General features: G+C 32.9%; 1 protein-coding gene and 1 long non-coding RNA gene across 2 annotated transcripts in view; one reads left to right on the top strand and one right to left on the bottom strand.

Annotated features, from left to right (window-relative positions):
* LOC150110195 (uncharacterized) overlaps window positions 1–20,517 on the top strand; it is a 122,828-nt gene that overhangs the window by 1,142 nt on the left and 101,169 nt on the right. The window lies entirely within an intron of this gene.
* LOC150110196 (protein big brother-like) overlaps window positions 13,808–20,517 on the bottom strand; it is an 88,713-nt gene continuing 82,003 nt past the window's right edge. The window contains exon 6 of the mRNA XM_090392124.1: window positions 13,808–14,111. Within this exon, the coding sequence (XP_090248250.1) occupies window positions 14,055–14,111 (57 nt within the window). The 3' untranslated portion in view covers window positions 13,808–14,054. The remainder of the gene's footprint in view (window positions 14,112–20,517) is intronic.

Here is a 20,517-nt window from a genome sequence, read left to right as displayed (position 1 = left end):
ACAATGAAATGGAGATGTAGCCATTATATGCTCCATTACCAACATACGCGTGCTACTAGACTCTGTATCTGCCGTTAGTATTTTGTGTCATGCCGAAGACACGCCTATTAAGGAGGCACTGTTATTCCAATAACCTCCTCCTGAATTATGAAATAAAAGAATCAGAGTGATATCACTACGAACAATAAAGCAATTGCGAATAAAGTTCCGTTTGTTTATTAGCCGAAAAGGCGAGGAGAAACCAAACCTTGGTACTTACCTCAATGACTTTAATAAATTTTCTTGCAAAATATATATATTATGGCCATGCTGAAATTTTAACACCAATCACTGAAAATCTTAGAGAAGCATGGAAGCACTCGTATAGTTACTGTGTCCATCCCATGGGCTCATCATAGTACTTCGACACATCCTTATACAAATTGATTTCAATCCATTTCTTTAACTGTTATTAAGAGATAATCCTGAACATCGATTACTGGATTTTAGTCCATCATGAACTTCACCCACTATTTTTAACTTGAACTGTATAATTTTTCCTCTGTGTATAAATTTTCCTCAACAGTACCCCTTGAGTTTGTTATTTATTTGTTTTGTTTATTGTTCAAATCCCCGACTTCCTTCATTTGTCTTGTTTTCTTCCAATGCTCTTTCGGTTCAGTTTTAAGTTTTTCTCTCTTTATTTTTTTCTTTTCTCAAAAGATAATCCGTTTGTTTGATTCATGGTACCTCAAGAACATAATTTTATTTATTATTTTTTTTTTAAAAGCACCCCGCTACTGGATATATTGAAAGATGGGGGAGAAATAGGGTTTCTAGTTTCAAATAACTGTTCAAATTTTACTCAGGCTTGAGTTTATAAAATTATTATATTCATTCTTTACTAATTATGTAAATTACGTTTTCTCCTACAAAATAAATCGTATTGACTATTCAGCAATTAATTGCAATAGGCAGAATGGCATAGTATGGTGCACCATGAGTTAAGTGAAACAGAATAACTATTTATTTATTTACGAATATTTATTATTTAAAAACAGTTCAGAGCACGAAAATCTTGAGTAGGATTTTCTTTCTCTCTCTCTCTCTCTCTCTCTCTCTCTGTAGAAGAAGAGGCAGTAGCTAACAAAGTAGTGAATGAAAGGAGGAGACTGAATTAACTGCATCGATCTGAGTGTGCAGTTTTCCACATCAATGCTCTATTATCTAATCCAACATGTGTGAATTAATTCTATAGGCAGATATCTCCGGATGGAGACAACGAAGACAAATCCACTAGTGGCGAATTCTAGAAGGCTACAGTAAGGACTGAAATATTCTCAGTTACAACACAAAAAAAAAAAAAAAAAAAAAAAAACATTGCGTACAAATTAATCCTCAATCCTTAAGTGGTTCGAGGTCTTTGAACTATGTATTTTTTATTGCTGGAAACATGAATAATACTAATTATATGAAGAGCCAAAGGCTTCAATTCGGCGAAGTGAAATTATTTAAGTTGATATTACGTCCCATATTGTTTCATAGCCGAATAAGAAACTAAAAGAGTTTCATGCAGGTATTTGCAGGAATTTCATCCAGGTATTTGCTTACGCTTGGACTCGCCGAACTTTATATAGTTTCTATATTCGGCATGAAACTCTTTTAGTTTCTTATTCGGCTATGAAACAATATGGGATGTAATATCCCTTAACTTAAATGAATAATACTCTAACTTCTGGGAACATAAATCAATGAATCTACTATTTCTAAAACATTTATGTTTTAAAGGTATCAAGAATCTTCGTTAATGGAAATATCGACTGATTTCTTCACAAGCGACGATTTCAGTTAATATATGCTGGCATCAGGAATCTGAAGACATACTCCAGTCCCTCCTAAAGAAAAGTTATTTCATCCTTGCATGGATCAAAAACCATATCAGACTTGTTTAGAGATGATGGAGTCTCTGATCCTACCTAGGTTGAGTGGATATCCTGGAACATACAATTGTAAATGAGGTATAGAGGCCGTCTATTCTCCCCCTATGAAAGAAATCCTCAATGGCTTTTTGCAGAAGTATAAAAGAGAATTAACAATTATCAAGATAATATACAGAGATAACGTCTCCGAAGTTCTTCCACGACCTTCTTTCAAATACTTGCTTCATGCCATTTGATCTTCCACTTGAATGACAGATTTACGTTTTATATTTAAACAAGTAGTATATAAATGGCTACGATTTTTAAGAAATTTACTTCTTTTTGGGGGGGAACGAGGTTCTGTAATTAAAACTTTCAAGTTTTTTTTTTTTTTTTGGAGGAATTTTCAAATACAACAGTTTCTTTTAAGTTTGTTGTTTGAGCACACGAGAATCCGATTTCATCTTATAGATAATAAAAATCATAGCATATGAAGTAAGGTTTAGTGTGTGTGTATTTTAAGAACATACGCAATTATTTTGTCTTTGATTAAAAATAAGAGGGAGTGAAGTAGGATCTTTCTTCCTATTAATAAGACGACTGTATTTTGATAGCGCTGTTCTTATAAATTCTACATATCTGTGGAAGGTAAATAATAAAAACATTGTAGCATTCATGACTTTAAATATACCAGCTAAGTCATATCGATAAACAGATATCAATTATAATAAAATTTTCGTGCATTTTTAACAAAATATCAATTCGAATTCTAACTTTTAAATGACCAAACTTTTAGGTAAATGTAGAAGGATTAAAATATCACATAATTAAAGGCAATGTTAGCAACGCTTTTTGATATTTTTATTTCTACCATATTTGTTAGATTAAAAAATAAAATAAAAACTTAAGAAAGAAAAGATGATTTTTCTTTTGAACTTCGAAACTTAAGTCTCATCTGTTACATTTCTCCACCCACTATAGATTTATTCCTTTACTGATTAAGGAAGTTGCTGTTTACTCTTCGTTGTCTTTTTATCTTGATCTTCATCAATCACTTAATAATTATAACTTCTTCAAAGTGGAGCATCCTCATCATCTGGCAGACGTTACCAACATCCCCACACCCAGGACAGGCATCTGGCGACACACCCAGCTTAACAGCCACCGTGACCTATGAGGTTAAACGGGGATGTCATGAAATATTATGCGTAGTCCGATAAGGTTATCGCCTTAGAGAAGGAGGGGAAAAAACTGCTTCCTCTGAAGTTTATCAAAACTGAAGTGGTCCACCTTCGTTACCCTTTTATCAGAAGATGGTGAAAGTGTCTTAGAAATTTCCTCAAAACGGACGCCTTTCGAAGTGTTCCTCCTTAAACGACGTAGGAGAGGTGTTAGGAATTAGAGTTGCCTAATTAAAATAAATGCAACTACTAATTAAATCCTTTCTTTCTTTTTTTTTTTAAACTCAGATGATCGCATTCATTTTCGTATAAGTTTTATTCTTGCAATGGTAATATCCAATCATTACCTTTTAGTAGCATATAGCAATTGTTTTTTAAGTTTTAAGTTTTTTTTTTGCATTAAACCTGTTTTATATAGAAACAAAAAGTTACAGCATTAGCGTCGTGAATCGCAAAATATTCTGATAATCTGTAGTAGTAATGTTCGTTCTGGTATTTGTTTAAAAGACATAATTATTCCTATTAGTACCTTATCAAAATAGTTATTAAAATTCAAAATTTAATTTAATTAATTTTTAAATTTTAATTAAAGTATTATAATTATTTAAATTTCTTATAAATTATTTTGATAATAATTGAGTGGGTGGTTAATTCTTTTCCTTAGTTAACTGCTTCTGTCAGAAAACAGACAAAACGACCAGTATTTGCATTTTTTTTTTTTTTTTGTCTGTTTGTTTTTGCAGGAGGAAAACGCTAAGTCGTCAAGAACATTTATTCTTGAAAAATCTCCATCAGGAACATCTTTTGAAAAGCTTTTATAAATATCCTTCGAATTTGGGATAAGATTAAAATGTCACTGTTGTACCTATTCTGATTATGCCATAAACTAATTGCCGTTACCTTAGACAACACCTTAGGCTGTAGTTATTTTATAAAACAATATCCCATTCGGTTTCGGGATTTTATTATTTTTTTCCCCTGTTAACTAAGCATTACCAAAATGTTCATCTACGACTAATACCATTAAGTATACTTTGAGTAGAAAAAACAAGTAAAAATTTGTGTCGATTCATAGCCCCCCCCCCCCCTCTGATGGTGGAAGACGCTGCCGTTAGCTCACGCCTCCGATTACAACCGGAAAGTACTTCACAGACCCTTTATTCCCCCCCCCCCCCTCCGAAGCACACACGAACGTACGCTTTTTTTTTTTTTTTTTTTTTTTTTTTTTTTTTTTTTTTTTTACGGACCTTCATTCACACACTTTCGTGGGGTCAGGGGCATCGCAGGCCTTTTAATAAACCGATTTCTTCTTGCTCAGTGCTGCTTTCCTTGGCTCAATTGCTATTCACACGTGATCCTCCTGTTGAATTATCTAACTCCGTGAAAAGCCAGCAGGGGGTGTCACCTAGTCCTCGCACTGCGTTGTAGTCACAAGAAAGACGGGAAAATGTATTTTAGTGCCCGCTGACACCAGCATTCGTAGGGAGCGAGTGATAAATCGTCCAAGGTGATAAATGTTCTTTTGTTCAATGTCTAGCCATTGGAATAATTCACAATACTTTGTGTCTTCTTCACTTCAAGAAATCACATTAATTTTCTGGTTATTGTGTTACTTTCTGTGAGTTTTTGAATTGTAGCTTGAACACTTCTTGTGAAGGCCAAAATCAGTCGTTTTCAACACTCCATTAGAGTGAAAAAAAGGGGCTAGATTTGACAGCAACTGTTGTTCATTAATATTTCATTTTTTTTTCTTTCTTGGTAGACGTGCAGCAGACTCCTATGATGATATACAGCACCTGTTGAACAAACATTGAGGCCAATCACGGATTAAATTAATGTCTAAATGCATTAAGAAGTTGGATTTGACCATCCGTTAAGTCAACACGAAATAGAAAAAGGATCCACTAACTATATCTCCATGCACCGAGAGGAATGGCTTACTACACAAGAACGAAATGCTCGAAACTAGAGAATAAATACAATTAAAAAGGATAACAGCCACAGTTGGTAACTGAAGTTTTGAGGAGCTGGTTTAAAATGATAGCAGAAATAAAATATTGACCTTCTAATGAAATCACTGTTGTTTAATTGATACAGAATCCTATTTTTAATACAGTAATTTCTATTTTTAATTTTGTGATTTCTATTAATACAGTAATAATATACTCGTAATATCATCATAGTAATATTTCTGCGTTTCAGAAATATATTACTATGATGAGAAAGTGGAGCATTTTAAATATTTATGAGCAATGATCAACCAAATACGATGGTAGAAGTGCAGAATCGAATAAACTGAAGGGGGGGGGATATAATCAGACTTTTTATTCTCTCTCTCTCTCTCTCTCCAGTTGTTACCTAGGGATGTGAAATCTGGATAGTTTCGACCAAAGTGGAGAATCTGATTTCAGCCTTTGAAAGGAAAATCCTTAGATAAATATTTAGTACAGTGAATGATAATGGTCTCTGGAGAATCAGACACAATCATGAATTATATCAACTCTATAAAGAAAACTTGCAATATCTGCAGTGGACAGCAGACACGATTTTTTTGGACAATGAGCATTTTAAGAAGACTATAAATAGGAAAATTCTTGTTAAAGATCAAGAGGAAAGTCAAGAACATCACATTGCTATGCCCAAACTTGAGAGGCAAGGTTTTGGACAGACAGGAATAGAGACAACACAAATCCAGGAGGCCAATGCTCGATTTGGGCTGTAGAGCCGTAGGAAGAAGAAATCACTCTTTCCTGAATACATGACACCCTATAAAGATAAGGATTGTACTGGAAAGGTATATGCATATATGGTGGGAAGTTCTGTCTTTCAAAACGTTTAGTAGTTTAAAAATTTCCAGATCTGTAAATGCGCAACGAGGGGGGAAAAAACACTTTATTTAAGATTAATCCAACCCCGCTTGGAATGCGAATGATTTTTTCTTGAGGAATCAAAGAAATACAGTTTCAGAAAGGAAAAAAAAAATCTCACGCAAAGAGTCTTACAATAAACGGAGGATCAGTCGTAACAATCATTTGAAATAAAAAAAAAATGGCAGGTGGTTCGCTATAAGAGCCATTAAGCTGCTGCTGGGTGCGGAACTTTACGGCACTATGGCGAAATTCATTGTCACTTAGCGGCAAGAAGAAGAATCCTACTTGAAAGATTGTAATAGTTTTTTTTTCGATCAGATTCGTGAAATTTAAATAATCTGCATGGACTAGACGGCTAGTGATGTCCCGTTTTTTCACATAGAGGGTAGATTTTAGGAATAAAGTGGTTAGTGATATCGGCCATATTCAAAATGAAAAGCGGACGAATCCAGTTAAACTAGAAATACCAATGCACCTAACAACAGAGAAGAAAAACAATTTTTATACTCATAAAGTGATTAACGATTTTAAAATTTGTTTATGTAAATTGGCCCTGTTGGCTGAGTGGAGAGAACATACCTGCTCTCTAGCCAACAACAGGCTGTGGGTTTACAATTCCAATAATGGTATGAATGTTTGTGAAAGTCTTTAGACCACTTTCATCACCCAGTGGGAGATCAACACTTTTCTAATGGTAGGATGTGTCTCGAAAACGTTTCACTACACACAATGAACCAAATCATTATGACGTAGTTATTAGCGTGTTCGACCTACTCTGGCCGAGACAGCCGCTTGCACCCATCTTGACATTAACGCTACAAGACCAAGGGAGGTGTCCCGAAGAATTCTGGATCAACTAGACAGAATAACGTCCTGGAGGTTAGCAACTGATCAAGGCACTGGTGTCGACCGGCGAATGATGCGTGCAACACAATCCCACAAATGTTCCGTGGATTCAAAATAAACGCCAGCGGAGCACACGTAATGCTCGGATATCCTCTTCGAATCATGCTTGCACAACGCAAGCCTTGTGACAAGGGGGTGTTGTCTTGTTGGAAGAGTGTCAAATCAGTGAGGATGAGAGGACCCAGTGATGTCCATGAGGGCAATCTCCACGATACCATCATCACCACCAGCCTATTTCCTGTTTACTGTGCAGTCTGGTTGCAGGGGATAGTGTATATATACGCGCGCGCGCATGTGTGTGTGTGTGTGTGTGTGTGTGTGTGTAAAATCTTAAAATCTAAGATATAGTCTTATTGCTTACATAGCTTCTCAAAAAATAGCCTCGCAAGCTTTTCATGGATACACATGCCCGTGAAGGTATAAAAAATCATAGTGAAAGTATAAAAAAATTCGGTATATAAAAATTATTTCTTATCATACACAGCGCCACCAATTTCATGAAATAATATACTCGTCCACGGTACATTTAAAGAATTTTCTTAAAAAATAATAAAAAAACCAACTTTATAATTTTCTTTTCATACTCGAAACTATTCGAATCAAGTAGAAACGAAACCGGTATAATGGTTACTTTAATTTTTTTTTTCAGATGTTATAAATCATGTGCCTCAAAAAACGAAATCTTCCTAAAATTGCCATCACTTTGCACAATATTTCACTTAACTCTGTCATTAGTTGAGTTTTACTTGCTCCACGCAGCGTGCGTGATCTGAATGCTAATATGCTAGATATTTATCTTTTACGACTACAAAATATAAATAAAAAAATAAGAGAAAGTAAAAAAAGTCCAAGAAATTTAATGTTTGTCCGGAAGGACTGGAGTATTTTTATGGAATAATGATTTCGAACAAAGAAAACCTATTTTTTTTTTTTTAATCTTTTCTTCCTTTTGAAAGCTATCAGCGTTTAAAAATACACATCCTACAGCGGTTAGTAACCTTCCTAAAAAGTACATGAACGATTTTTTTTTTAATTTGGCTAAAATATTTCCAGAGCAATACAGACAATGATATGAATACCCACCCTTATTAAAATATATTAAATACCTAAATTAGCAATGAAGTTAGCAGAAACACGTGTCAACTAGTTGGAACAAAAATACATCTCACACTAACAATAAAAAAGTCTCTTTATTTTGTTGTGATATGCTCAGAACAGTTCTTAATATCAGTTGTAATTAATTGTAATGTTAATATTAATTGTAATGCTCTAGGTATTTTAATGCAAGCAGAATATTAATTATGTGTTTTACTTTGTAAATGTTTACGCCAGGAACGAAATACTAATTATGAGCCTTTCCAGATAAAGCTAATAGGCATCCTTAGTAAAACTAAGAATGTCATTGATCTAGAGTGTTCCTTTTTATAACATTGCTTAAGCCCCCCCCCCGACTCCCCCTTTCAACACCATAACAGCAGAAGTATGCAATGCCCTAAGAATTCTTGAGTCAAAAGCCAATAACATTAAAAAAAGGACACTCCTAAACAAAAGCATGCAAAATAGTAAGAATAATAACAATAAATGAGTGTTTTGCAATAAAAAAATAAATACAGGTGAAAGGTTTAATAAATATTTATTATACACCAACTGTGTATTTGCATTTACACAAATCCAAACCCACAATTTTATTATAAAGATCGATACAATGCCACGATATATGGGAATTCTACAAAATATACAAAGTGGCTCTCTGGGAAAAAAAAAAAAAAAAGTGAAAATTGTAATATTGAAATATGTCTTGTTGTTATTACAGACACAATGCATTTCAAATAAATCAAGTCCATTCATAAATAATAACACAGGTATACTTAATAATGAAAAGTTAACCATTAAGTATTATTAGGATACAATGTAAAAGCACATTTCTCTCTCGCTTCACTTCATTTCTCTTAGCGTGTAAACAGACCGTTTTCTAAATATAAAAAAGTAGGATGAAACTATTTCTTGTTACAAGAAAAAAAAACAGCTTTATAATTAGTTTATCGTGTACTGAAAACAAAAAAAAAATATATATACGTGTGTGTGTGTAAGACATTATAGATGAAATGTTGTATACAAAGCATACTGGTTTAATATTCGTATACACTTCCAACATATACATCGAAGTTTAAACGGAGATTTACATTTTAGAGTAATAATATGATCTCTTTTGTTGACAATAGGTAGTTATACACATAGTAAAAGTTTGGAATAGGATTATTTGAATTAAATCATCGATTCAAATAACCAAGCTTTTCTTACGAACCTAAATAAAACTTTGCCGGTCATCCTTTGAGGGGAAAAAAAAAAAAAGTTTAATAGGCGGCCGGTTTGAAATTTTAAGTGGGGAGTGCTGCCTATACAAAATTTAAAAAAAAAAAAAAAAGATTTTTTTCCCCTAATCAGTAACCAATTTATTAATAAATAAATCTACAGAGTTATTTATTAATAAATTGGGTACTAATTAGGAAAAAAATAAGTTTTTTTTTTTAAATTTTAAATTTATACAAAATTTTTTAAATTTTGTATAGGCAGCACTCCCCCTTAAAATTTCACCGGCCGCCACTGGTATCAATCATTTGTTTTCTTTCTTGCATGAGAGTACTACTGTCATTCATTCATTGAACCTTATCAATATGATTCCAATAATTAATTTAATAACAGACTATGGTTATAAATTTTCCAATTCAATAAACATATTCGTTTCAAAACCTTTACGAAAAAAAAGATGGGTTAAAATGGAAATTACGTTTTGCTTCCTACTTTACTTTTTTTTTTTTTTTGAGATTTTTTATTTCTGCTTCTTAAGAAGGATTTAAGAAGAGTCATTCTTATAATAATGCATGAAAATATTATAAAATGAAAAAAAAAAACGATTTCATATTAGCATAAAATGTGAAAAAGTATTCCCTACAACCAGAAATGATTAAATTATAAAAAACAAATTTATCCGAACTAACTCATGGAATTTGAATTAAAGAAAAAAGAGAAAGAAAAGTTTCGATCATAAAATATTACTGAATTCATATTATTTTTATTTTACACATCATCTATTGGTTTATCATCTCTAAGCCAATTTGAGTTTGCAAATTGAATTGTTCCTCCGCATTTTAATGAAAATAGGCTGATAAAAGTCTTACATGGAGTCAAGATACCCGGGTTAAAGGTTACTGGAAATCATTTTCGGCATTCAAGTTTGTTTTTTGTTTTTTTTTCATAAAATTATTTTGTTCTTCCACCTAGATACTCGACTACTTTTGTATTTTAGTCTTTAAGCTGAAAATCTAACGCACAAAACAAAGAATTTCATCTTGCCAAAAACCAAATTAATTATGAACTGATTCACCTCGGAGGGTAAAGTCCTAAATTTTATTTCCATATGGTAGCGAGTGTTTATTGCGATTTTTTTTTACGATTCCATTCATTATTCTGCATGAAATTTAACTTTTATTTGCTTCACGATTGTCTTCATGAAGATATTTCTCATGTTCTATTAACTCCAAAGAACTTTAAATTAAACTAAGAAAAACATCAATAAAAATCCTAACAACAGAAATCTGAAACGTTTAACTGTTTTTATACGCGAATCATATTTTTGATAATAGTTCAAGAACTTTCAAAAAAATCTCTCTTTCTCTGTCTCTCTGATGCAGAAAACTATCTTAGTGTCATACATTAGAGCGTCCACACACGCACGCACGCACGCACACACACACACACACACACACACACACACACACACACACACACACACACACACACACACACACACACACACACACACACACACACACACACACACACACACACACACACACACACACACACACAAATTAAACTTGATAGATACATAAAAGAAAATATTAGTAGAATATAAATATATTATCGTTAATCGTAAGAGTAAAGATGCATATTGATATGTATTCTTCTACCTAATATGTTTTATAAAGTAAACTGACAACATATGAGAAAAACTAGACAATTCCATTCATCTATTGAATATTAAATTCTGCTTTCAGAAACTGCGTGTTCATTCAGCATCATAACAAACTAGCACGAACTAAAGAAATATATATCTGACAATCATTTACAAACTTACATTCAAATTTATCAACTTTATAACTGCACCATATTTCATTCAGAAAACACTAATTTCCTGATGTACAGTTAAAAAAGTGTTTCATCTAATCCTACACTACATAAAAAGAGAGCAGACTGATACTTTGAGGAAGAAATTCATTGCATTAATAAGTACACTAGTAGGAACACATTCAAGAACTTGTGATGTTTATACATTTTTCAAGAAGAGTAAAGAATACTGAGCAATTCTTCCCACAGAACCTTTATTTACAAAATGCCCATTTTGCTGTGTGACTAGCTATTTATCACTCTCCACGAAAAACACAGACATAATTGCAATTATTTCTTCACAATAAAACCAAAAATAGATATTGTTTGAAGTCAAAATCAGCATTTAGAATACCTGATTATAAATACAAGTTCACACAGGTGGTTTTAAACAAGTGGAAAATATTGACTTAGGAATTTTCTCCCACTATATAAATACAACTTTTTGTAGATGTTTAAGAAGTTATGATTGCATCTTAGTCCTTTTTTTTAAACGATCAAAGTGAGTACAAGTTAATTAACCTACCTCCTTTACTTATCTATAACGATAATTTACTTTCAAATCAATAGACAGTGAAGTAAATTAGTAAAGCGCCGTAGCGTATCGTCTAAATATAGTTAAGATTTACTGCTTGTACTAAGCGAAAATTCGCTCACCTGACCCACTCTGCTTTATTATATCAGAAGGCACCGAATTTAAAATGTTGGGTATCGACAAATGAAGCATGGGATTTTTAAGACGTGATTTGGAAGCTGGAACACACGTCATAATCACGATGTATATACTCGTATATTGCTAATACTGCAAAGCGTACTTGGCACTTTGGTCGAGGTCACGATACCATTTGGCAGACTATTAAACAGTTCGTCAAGGGGCATGTAGAAGCGACGAATAGATATCGCAGAAATCATATACTTCCTGGACAAAGTAGATGAAACCTAAGTCACGTTGTTAATGCAATAGTTAGTAATGATTTGAATATCAGTATAAAAAAGCACGTGCTGAATCTTGGACGTGTGATTTTCAAGAAGTCCATTTTTGCATTTTTGAGTAGGATACAGCTATCACTTCATGGGCCAACCGAGAATCCCACATGTGCTCAAGGTGTAAAGTAAATGCGCATTGACTAATTAATAGAATCCGTGTTCCTCGAAGAATGGTTAGGGAACGCCCAAGAAATTAATATTTGTTTAGTTGAAGCTGGAATCGACTTTGCTTTCAGGTCTTGTTGTTGTTGTTGTTGTTTAAAATTACACCTTAACCTTCTTCACAATTCGCGTGAGATCTGCTTGCTCGTTTTCATCTGAAAGCCCCCAGTTCCTCATATTCTAGATGAAATTCCCAGATGCTTCTAAATTAAAGGATCCATTGTTTTGTGGCCACGATAGAGAGGTGTCATATACCTCAGCAAGATTCCACGAATGATACTGAGAATGTTGTGGCCAAAAATGGTACAGTTTGTCAAGCATTCCTGAAACATAGACAGCTATTTTAGTAATCTTTGTCATCAGTTCGGATCCCTTTGACTATTCTCCATGGAAAAATTTAAAGAATATCTCTATTATTAGAACTAGATTAAAATCTATTTATTACACTAAAGTATTCACAGGACAACTGAACGTGAAATCTTTATTATTAGAACTATCAAATGAAATATTAAATATTTCATCTGAGGGTTGTAGTTCCCAATTTGATTATTCTGGAGCACATTTCTCATTACACTGAAATCCCTTTCATGTTTTAAATGATCAAAAAGCACGTGATCACCCTGTACTTGGTTGTTGAGTAAAACAATAAAATCAACATAAGCTCTTATTGGAAAAAAATTCGGTATTCCCTTTTAAAAGTGTGAAAATAATTGCTTTTATAAAAGTGAATGAAAAAGTTCGTAATGTACGCGGTATGGATAATGAAGAATCTTTGAAAGAGATTCTCAGTAGCGATAGGGAAAAAATCTGAAATTCGTTAACCTATCCAGGAGGAAGGGAACTTACTGTTGAGCCTCGTCTGTTCTTTGAAGTTATTCTTTTCATTATTAGTCTCACTTAGTAGACTAAGTGTTAAAGAAAGGAATATTTCGAAAGAAGTCATGATAGCATTTAACTCTTTATTGAACAATATCTACTATCCATCATTGAATATTAAATTTAGTAATAAATTTAATATTCCAACTCCAGCATTAAATGCAGCTATCGTAATGAAAAAGAAAGAAAATTAGAGAACAGTCTTATTTAAAATCTGATTCTTCTATGCCACCTTATAATCGATGAGTTTTAGAAACTTTTTCCATTTGGGACTGTTCGTTTCATTCAAACGAAGGTAAAAATGCAACTAATCCATTGATATTATAAAAGATGCACGCCTTACAACTTCGATTCTTGTGATCGGAGACGTCTGTAGAAGACATTCCAAAATCTTTCGCCTGATACTTGATACTTCGCACGCTCTTAAAAGTTCGTAGACAAATAAACAAGCCTATAACACGAGTCACATTTTTTAACTATAGTTTGAATTCGTTGATCTACAGACAGAATGAACAAAAATTACAATTCGGTAATCCAATATCGACTTAATATAACTGATATTGAATTACTCAAATTCTAAAGTTCGAAAATCTCACCTTTTCTTAGCATTTTATTTACAGAACGATAAAAAGAGTGAATTTTGTAACGTAATACAAACAATTTTAGATTACAATTTATTCTCCTTATTAATCTAAATTCTTTTGTAGCAGTATACGCATTTGAACTATATACCACCAGTTAATAGTGCGTCATTTTGATAGAATGCGAATTTATTTATATAAAATCACCTAAGTTTATAGTAAAATTTAGCATAAAAGGTACACTGACACGAATTCTTGCAGTGGGAGAGCCAAATTCGCTTAATACTTCTTGATGGGTAGCTTCATTATTCTATTTACCGCTAACAAAATACTGGTTTTCTACAGAGCACGATACCCTCGTTTCAAGGCTTATGTTTAGCTTGGAAAGAGATTTATTTGCAATATTTCATAAAACTAATTAGAAGTTCAGTTGCTGACAGAATCTGTACTCTTTGGGCTTAACTCTGCTTGTTTTTTCCGGGGCTAAAAAAATAAAAATAATCAAATAAATCAATTTATATTTTAAAATAAAATAAAATTTGATTACATTTACATTTTTCTTAATAATAAACATATATGTTAGTATGTACATATGATTGTTTATGATCAATTAGTGTTATTTAATATTCGATTTTAGCATTTTCAATGCTATTTTTTCCGAAAGATTTTTCTTCCTATTAAACAGTTCGTCAAGGAGCATGTAGAAATAAAAAAAAAAAAAAAAAGATAAACAAGAACTAATTTCATATATCTGAGAGTGAAAATCGACACGATTACATATATAAAAATATTAAAGACCAAAATCAGTTTCGCTAGGTTGGCTTAGTAATTGGCGTTTCCACTTCTCAACATGTAAATCGTGAGTCAAAATTCCACTGGGACATGAATGCCTTTAAGTAGTAAATGAATTTCTTCGTTTGATATGAGAGAGCTACCCTGCTTACTGCGAGGTTTGAATGTCTAAAAATTCATGATCATACGGGAAACTCTCTAGAGTAGAGATTTTTCCGTATGATCCAACCATTAGTCCATCCACCCACATTACAGGTTTACTACCTGTCGTAGGTAGGATGTCTCATGATATTATCTGCCACATAATTTTCACGTGATTTCACAATCATGTGTTGTGGCATATTTAGTAGCCTTATGAGCAATATTCAGCGCAATAAAAAAATATAAAATCGTATTTCTTTCCTTGTGTTTTAATCTCGATTCTAACTTCGCTAGTCTCTGACTTTTGCGGCTATGGACATGGGTCTGTCTACGGATATTTAATTGTTCATTTACAGTAGTCCGTTATTATACAGAATTTTTGTATTTAAAGTACAAAAATTCATAGATCCGGTAAAACTGTATACCACTAAGTATTGGATATTAGTATTCATTATTTCATATTGATCTCAAAAGTCATATGATAGTGACCTTCTAATCGACATAGTCGATAAATTTAGTATTACGTTGCGCGACTTGTATCCAGTGATGTAACGGATCTAATGCACGTCCACAGAAATGCATCCCCCTCCTAGCTTTCCTTAACCATACCTTCCCAGTCACCTGCAGGTCTTATCTTCCAACGTCCTTAACAGCACAGATGCCAAAGTGAACCCTCTATGTATCATCTCGATAAGATCAGCTTCAGTACGGAAGCTAGAAAACTGAGAGGGAGGAGACCGATTCTTGATGCTTGAGCTATACCGTCAAGGGGCGTGTTGACAGATCCAACAAAACCTTAGCGTCATCGTATATATAATCGGAGAACAGGGCGTCCATGGTGTCAGTGGTTGATAACGATCACTTTTTGAACTCGGAACCGGCGAAGTCTACTTCAGAAGTATCACCCAGTAAAAGCATACTGATCTCACCGACAAGGTAGAAAGAAGGGGAGCCTTAGAGTTTGTAACACCATATGCTTCCACTTGGCACGTGAATAGAGCAGGAAAAATAAGTAAAATAGGAAAAAAATCGATTTCAATTCCAAAAACAGACTTTATAAACATGATTCTGCTCGTGAGGAGTAATTTCATATAAATTTACTAGTGTTGACTGTGCAGTTAAATTGTAGTCTCCAAACTTTAAGCTTTGAGGTCTATTTTATAATTATCCATTAGCTTAATAATCGCGAAATGAGTAGACAAAGTAACAAACATTACTGTACTATTTTCTCGATTGCTAGCCAAAGATGTTGTGTCCATTTTATAAACAGGAATGACGGTGTTCCCTGATCGCGTTCGCGATTTAAAACAGAGAAACGTGTAAGATTATGAGAATAAAATTGCAAGCCTAAACCTTAAAGAAGGGCTCACCGAGTAAAGCATTTTTAATTATAAAAACATTCCAATATTAGTTATGATTTTTTTCTGTCCTGTTATCACTTAGAGCTATCACAATTCGTACAAGCAAATCCTCATCATGAAGAGAATACTAGGACACTGAATATTTGAATATTAAGTACTTAAAATTTCAGTGTTCTATGTTCTCAGTGTTAAGTTCTAATGTACTTCGAACATTAATGTAGTTATTACCAGAACCGGCGCTAGGATCTTTGCCGCCCGCATGCAATTTTCTAAGCGCCTTTGTAACGATCCGGGCGTGTGTGGTTCCTTTACGATAATAAAAATTTAAATTATTTGAAATTTCTTAAATAAATTTTGACAAAACAGCCACACTTTGGTTCGCTAAATGTAACGAACCGGGGGGTGTTGATTAGGCATGATAATCGTTAAAAAACCGAATATTTAAAAAATTCTCAAAAGTTAAAGCAAATTTTGATAAAGCCACCTCACTTTAATCGTTGAATATAATAATACAGGGATTATAGCCTTCTCACCGAACCGAATCGCTAACAAAATTAAAATGAATTAAAAAAAAAAAAAATCAGCTAACGTCTTTTTATTCCCGTATATATAAGAAGTAGGCGAGGCCGTTTTTAGCCCTATCTAACTTGAATGAATTTTAATTAAAGTTAAAATTTATTTGAACTAAAGTTCAAACAATTCTTGCATTTTACAAGTTACTAAATTCTTAATAACTTGTAAAAAAAATTTTAATAATTTTTATAAGTGGAACTATCTTTTAGGAAAATAAAAGAAACTCAAGATAAATGAGAAAATAAGAAAAGAATTCAGAAATAATTAGAAACATTTAATATAAGTATTCAAAAAATAACATATTTACAGAATAAAAGAAAATAAATTAAATTACATAAATATACTTGAAATTTTTTAAATTAAAATTTTAGGGTTTTTGATTTCATATTCACAAAATTAGAAATAATGGTCTTAACGTCTAATTCCGCACATATATCATTTTCAATAGCTATTAACGCCAAACTAACAAGTCTTTTTTGTGACATATTTGTTCTTAAGTAAGTTTTAATCGATTTCAACTTGGACAAGGAACGTTCACCGCTCGCTACACTAACAGGTAAGGTTAAAGCAATTGAAAAGTTAGGGAAAGATAAATTATTGGACACAATAAAATTAAGAATGTCGAAAGGGTTTTGAATATTTAAATTATCCTTCCGAAAAATATCCCGGAAAGCACATAACTTGTCATACAGTTCTATTGCATTTACGTCGTATTGTCGCCGTCCTTCAAGAAAATCTCTAAATCGTCACAATTTTTTCGTAAATCTTCGTTATTAATTTGTAGTAATCTATACAAGAAATTGAAGTTATCATAATATATTTTTAGTTGTTCAAAACGTTCTATTAACGAACACATTGCAACGTCTAGAAGTGTATAAAACACATTCACTCTAAATTTATCTTCTGGCGATTGTGGCGTTTCGTCATGATGCTCGTAGTCAAATTGTCGTGTCTTCTTTCGTCGTCGAACTTCCGTACCAGTTTTAAATTCTTGTTCTTCATCCACCTCTTCACTCAGTTCTTTTGCCGTTTTTAGAACTTCTTTAAAATTTCTATCTGATCGATACTCTCGTAAGATTATTTTTATATTTTCGATAGATTCTAAAGCAAGTGTAATGTTCATATTTTCGTCTTGAAGCATTTTACTTACAGGGTTTATTCTGTTAAGTAAATCATGCCACGTTATAAGAGAACAAATAAATTTGTAGTCCTTTATTTCAGCACATAATGTTTGTGCTTCATGCTGCGTTTCTTTATTAAAATTTTCATTATTTAAAATTTCAAAACGTACATCGTAAATTTCTCTAAACTGATATCGTAGAGGGCGGATTGCATTAATTTTACATCCCCATCGCGTTTCTGATGGCTGTTTCAATGTTAAATTTTTTACGAACTTTAAAAGGATTGCCCAATGTTTGTAAGAGAATGAAAAAAATTGTACATTTCTTGAATAATTGCAAAGAAATTAATTGTATCTGCATCATTAATGATTAAATTTAGAATATGAGCAGCACATGGCACGTAAAAAGCTCGAGGATTTTTGTTCAAAAGCAAATTTTGAAGCCCATATTTTTTCCCTTTCATATTTGTCCCATTGTCATACCCTTGACCTCGCATGTCTTCAATGGAAATGTTCCATTTTTCCAGTTGTTCCATTATTGTTGCACATAAACCACGTCCTGTGGAATCTGATATATCTGCAAAACCTAAAAAGGTTTCCCTGATCTTGACAATTCCATTGTCGTCACAGGAAACAAAGCGAATAATAATGATCATTTGTTCTGTTTTACTTGCATCAGGTGTTCAGTCTAAAATTATGGAATAATATTTAGATTTTCGAATTTATAATAAAATTGTATCCCTGATTACTTAAAGTTTCCAATATTTCATTTTGACTGTCTTTACTCAAATAGTGTACCCTATTGTTTCGTTGTAGGGCCCTTTCAACATGATTTTCCATAACGGGATCAAACTTCGCAAACAGTTCGACTAATTTTAAAAAATTGCCGTTATTCCTTTCATATAATTTATCAGATGATCCGCGAAAGGCTAAATTTTGGCTACCAAGGAATTTTATAATTTCAATCAAGCGTTCTAAAACACTCGTCCAATGTTTCTTTTCCATTTCATACATGCTTTGAGTCTGGCAATCAATAGTAGTTTTGTTTTTTAAATTTTTATAAAGTTCCTTCCATTTTAAGAAATTTTTCATCTGAGTTAAACTAGTCTCATGTCTATGCAAAGTTGTACTTTCATTTCTCCAATCGTTATAACCTTCTACAAGACTACTTGATTCAGTAGGTGCGAAAAGTTTGCAACAAAAGCAAAAAACAGAATTTAAAGTTTCGTAATAAAGCCATGTTCTTGGCACGAGCTGCCCGTTTTTCCCATTGTTCTATTAAAATACGTGTCGCCAAATTTACGACCATATGTATCTCTGGGATGTATTATATTTTTCTTTTGAACAGGTCCCATTTCAATTAAAACAACTCGTAATTTTTCATCAATATTTCCCCATTCACTTAGATCTTCTAAATTTACAGAGACTAACAATGTGTAAATTTCGTGGTCAAATACAACTAAATCTTCTCCTAACTGTTTTTCACTTAAATCATGCATGTTGTTATCTTGTTCAATAGTTGCAATAGTACTTTCATGCAAACTGGATGATGCGCACGGTTCTTCAACTCTGATTTCTGATGTATCGAGTTGGTTACAATCTGCATCAGAATATTTTGATATTTTAACAAATTTATTAAGAGCCCCAGTTTGTTTCTTAATATCTGCTTCTTTCGCAGCATGACGCTTACGATTTTGTGCACTGGATAACTTTTTTTTTAAATTTTTGATTCCATTTCTATTTTATACTCACAAGAAATTATTACACAACACGACACAGAGAAGAAATAATAGTCTGCACTGCGCTACTGTCAGTAGCCTACTGAGATGCGTACCTTATGACTGGTTAACTAGCAACAAATGTTTTGTATGAAAATTCGTTTCTGCGCATAAAAACCGTTCACCGTTTCACTTTAGATAGACTGCAGTAGACACAACATGCTGCAGGCAAGCATTTAGCCTGCTCTCGCTGCAAAATTGTAAACAGCTGGCTGATCAAAGAGGCGGCAATATACAATTTTTTAAAATTTTTATTCAGTGTATCCGGCCTTATTTATTTTAATATTGATCAGTCTAAGATTTTTTTTTGTTTTTATGATAAAAATTTTGTTTCTTAAAAATGAACTTATGACCTGTGCCCCGGCGGCGGCGTCCCCTCCGTAGCGGCGCCTGCATGCATCGCATGTCGCTTCCGCCGGCCCTGGTTATTACTATGCCATAACATTAACTAGTCCATGTGGACTAGACATTACTGACCTTATGTTAGAAAATAAAGATGGGCATAAATTTACATGGAGAGAAAACACAAGAAATAAGAAAAGTCTTGGTCAGAAAAGTCAGAGGAAGCTAAGGAAAATTGTGGAAGAAAAACTTCAAGAACGAATTGGGTTCAGGACAAACAGGGGTTGTCAGGATTAGATTTTCAGTTTAAGAGAATACGAGGAAGGGTGACTACCCATTAATGGGTCATTCCATTATGCATTGCATTATACGATATCAGTTATATATATATATATATATATATACACACACACACAGTATATATATTTTACCCTTTAGATTTATTTTTAATTATTTCCATTTGTATTTGATTATTTTTCATTCGTTGTATGCAATTCTTTTTCGATGATATTATTATATTGTATCATTTATTGCATTTATTTGTAATTCATTTCTTATTTCATCATTCCTTCCATTCATTTCATACATTTATATTCTACTTTTGTCTCCCTCCCATCCTAATATCACCCGTTATCTATCCAGATATTATGAATGTCAAAAACGTAATCAATGGAAAAGAATAATTTTTCATTGATTACACTACTTAACAGTCACGAGAAAGGACTAAAATATTGTCGCGAAAGTATATTACCATAACATACTAAAGAAACGTAACGCTGCTA

Source organism: Typopeltis vanoorti, chromosome 1 (genome assembly GCF_054136105.1).
Source record: "Typopeltis vanoorti isolate ZY-2024b chromosome 1, IOZ_Tvanoo_1.0, whole genome shotgun sequence".
Taxonomy (NCBI): Eukaryota; Metazoa; Arthropoda; class Arachnida; order Uropygi; family Thelyphonidae; genus Typopeltis; species Typopeltis vanoorti.
The sequence above is the reverse complement of the archived record's forward strand: the minus strand, read 5'-3'. Positions and strand labels throughout refer to the sequence as shown.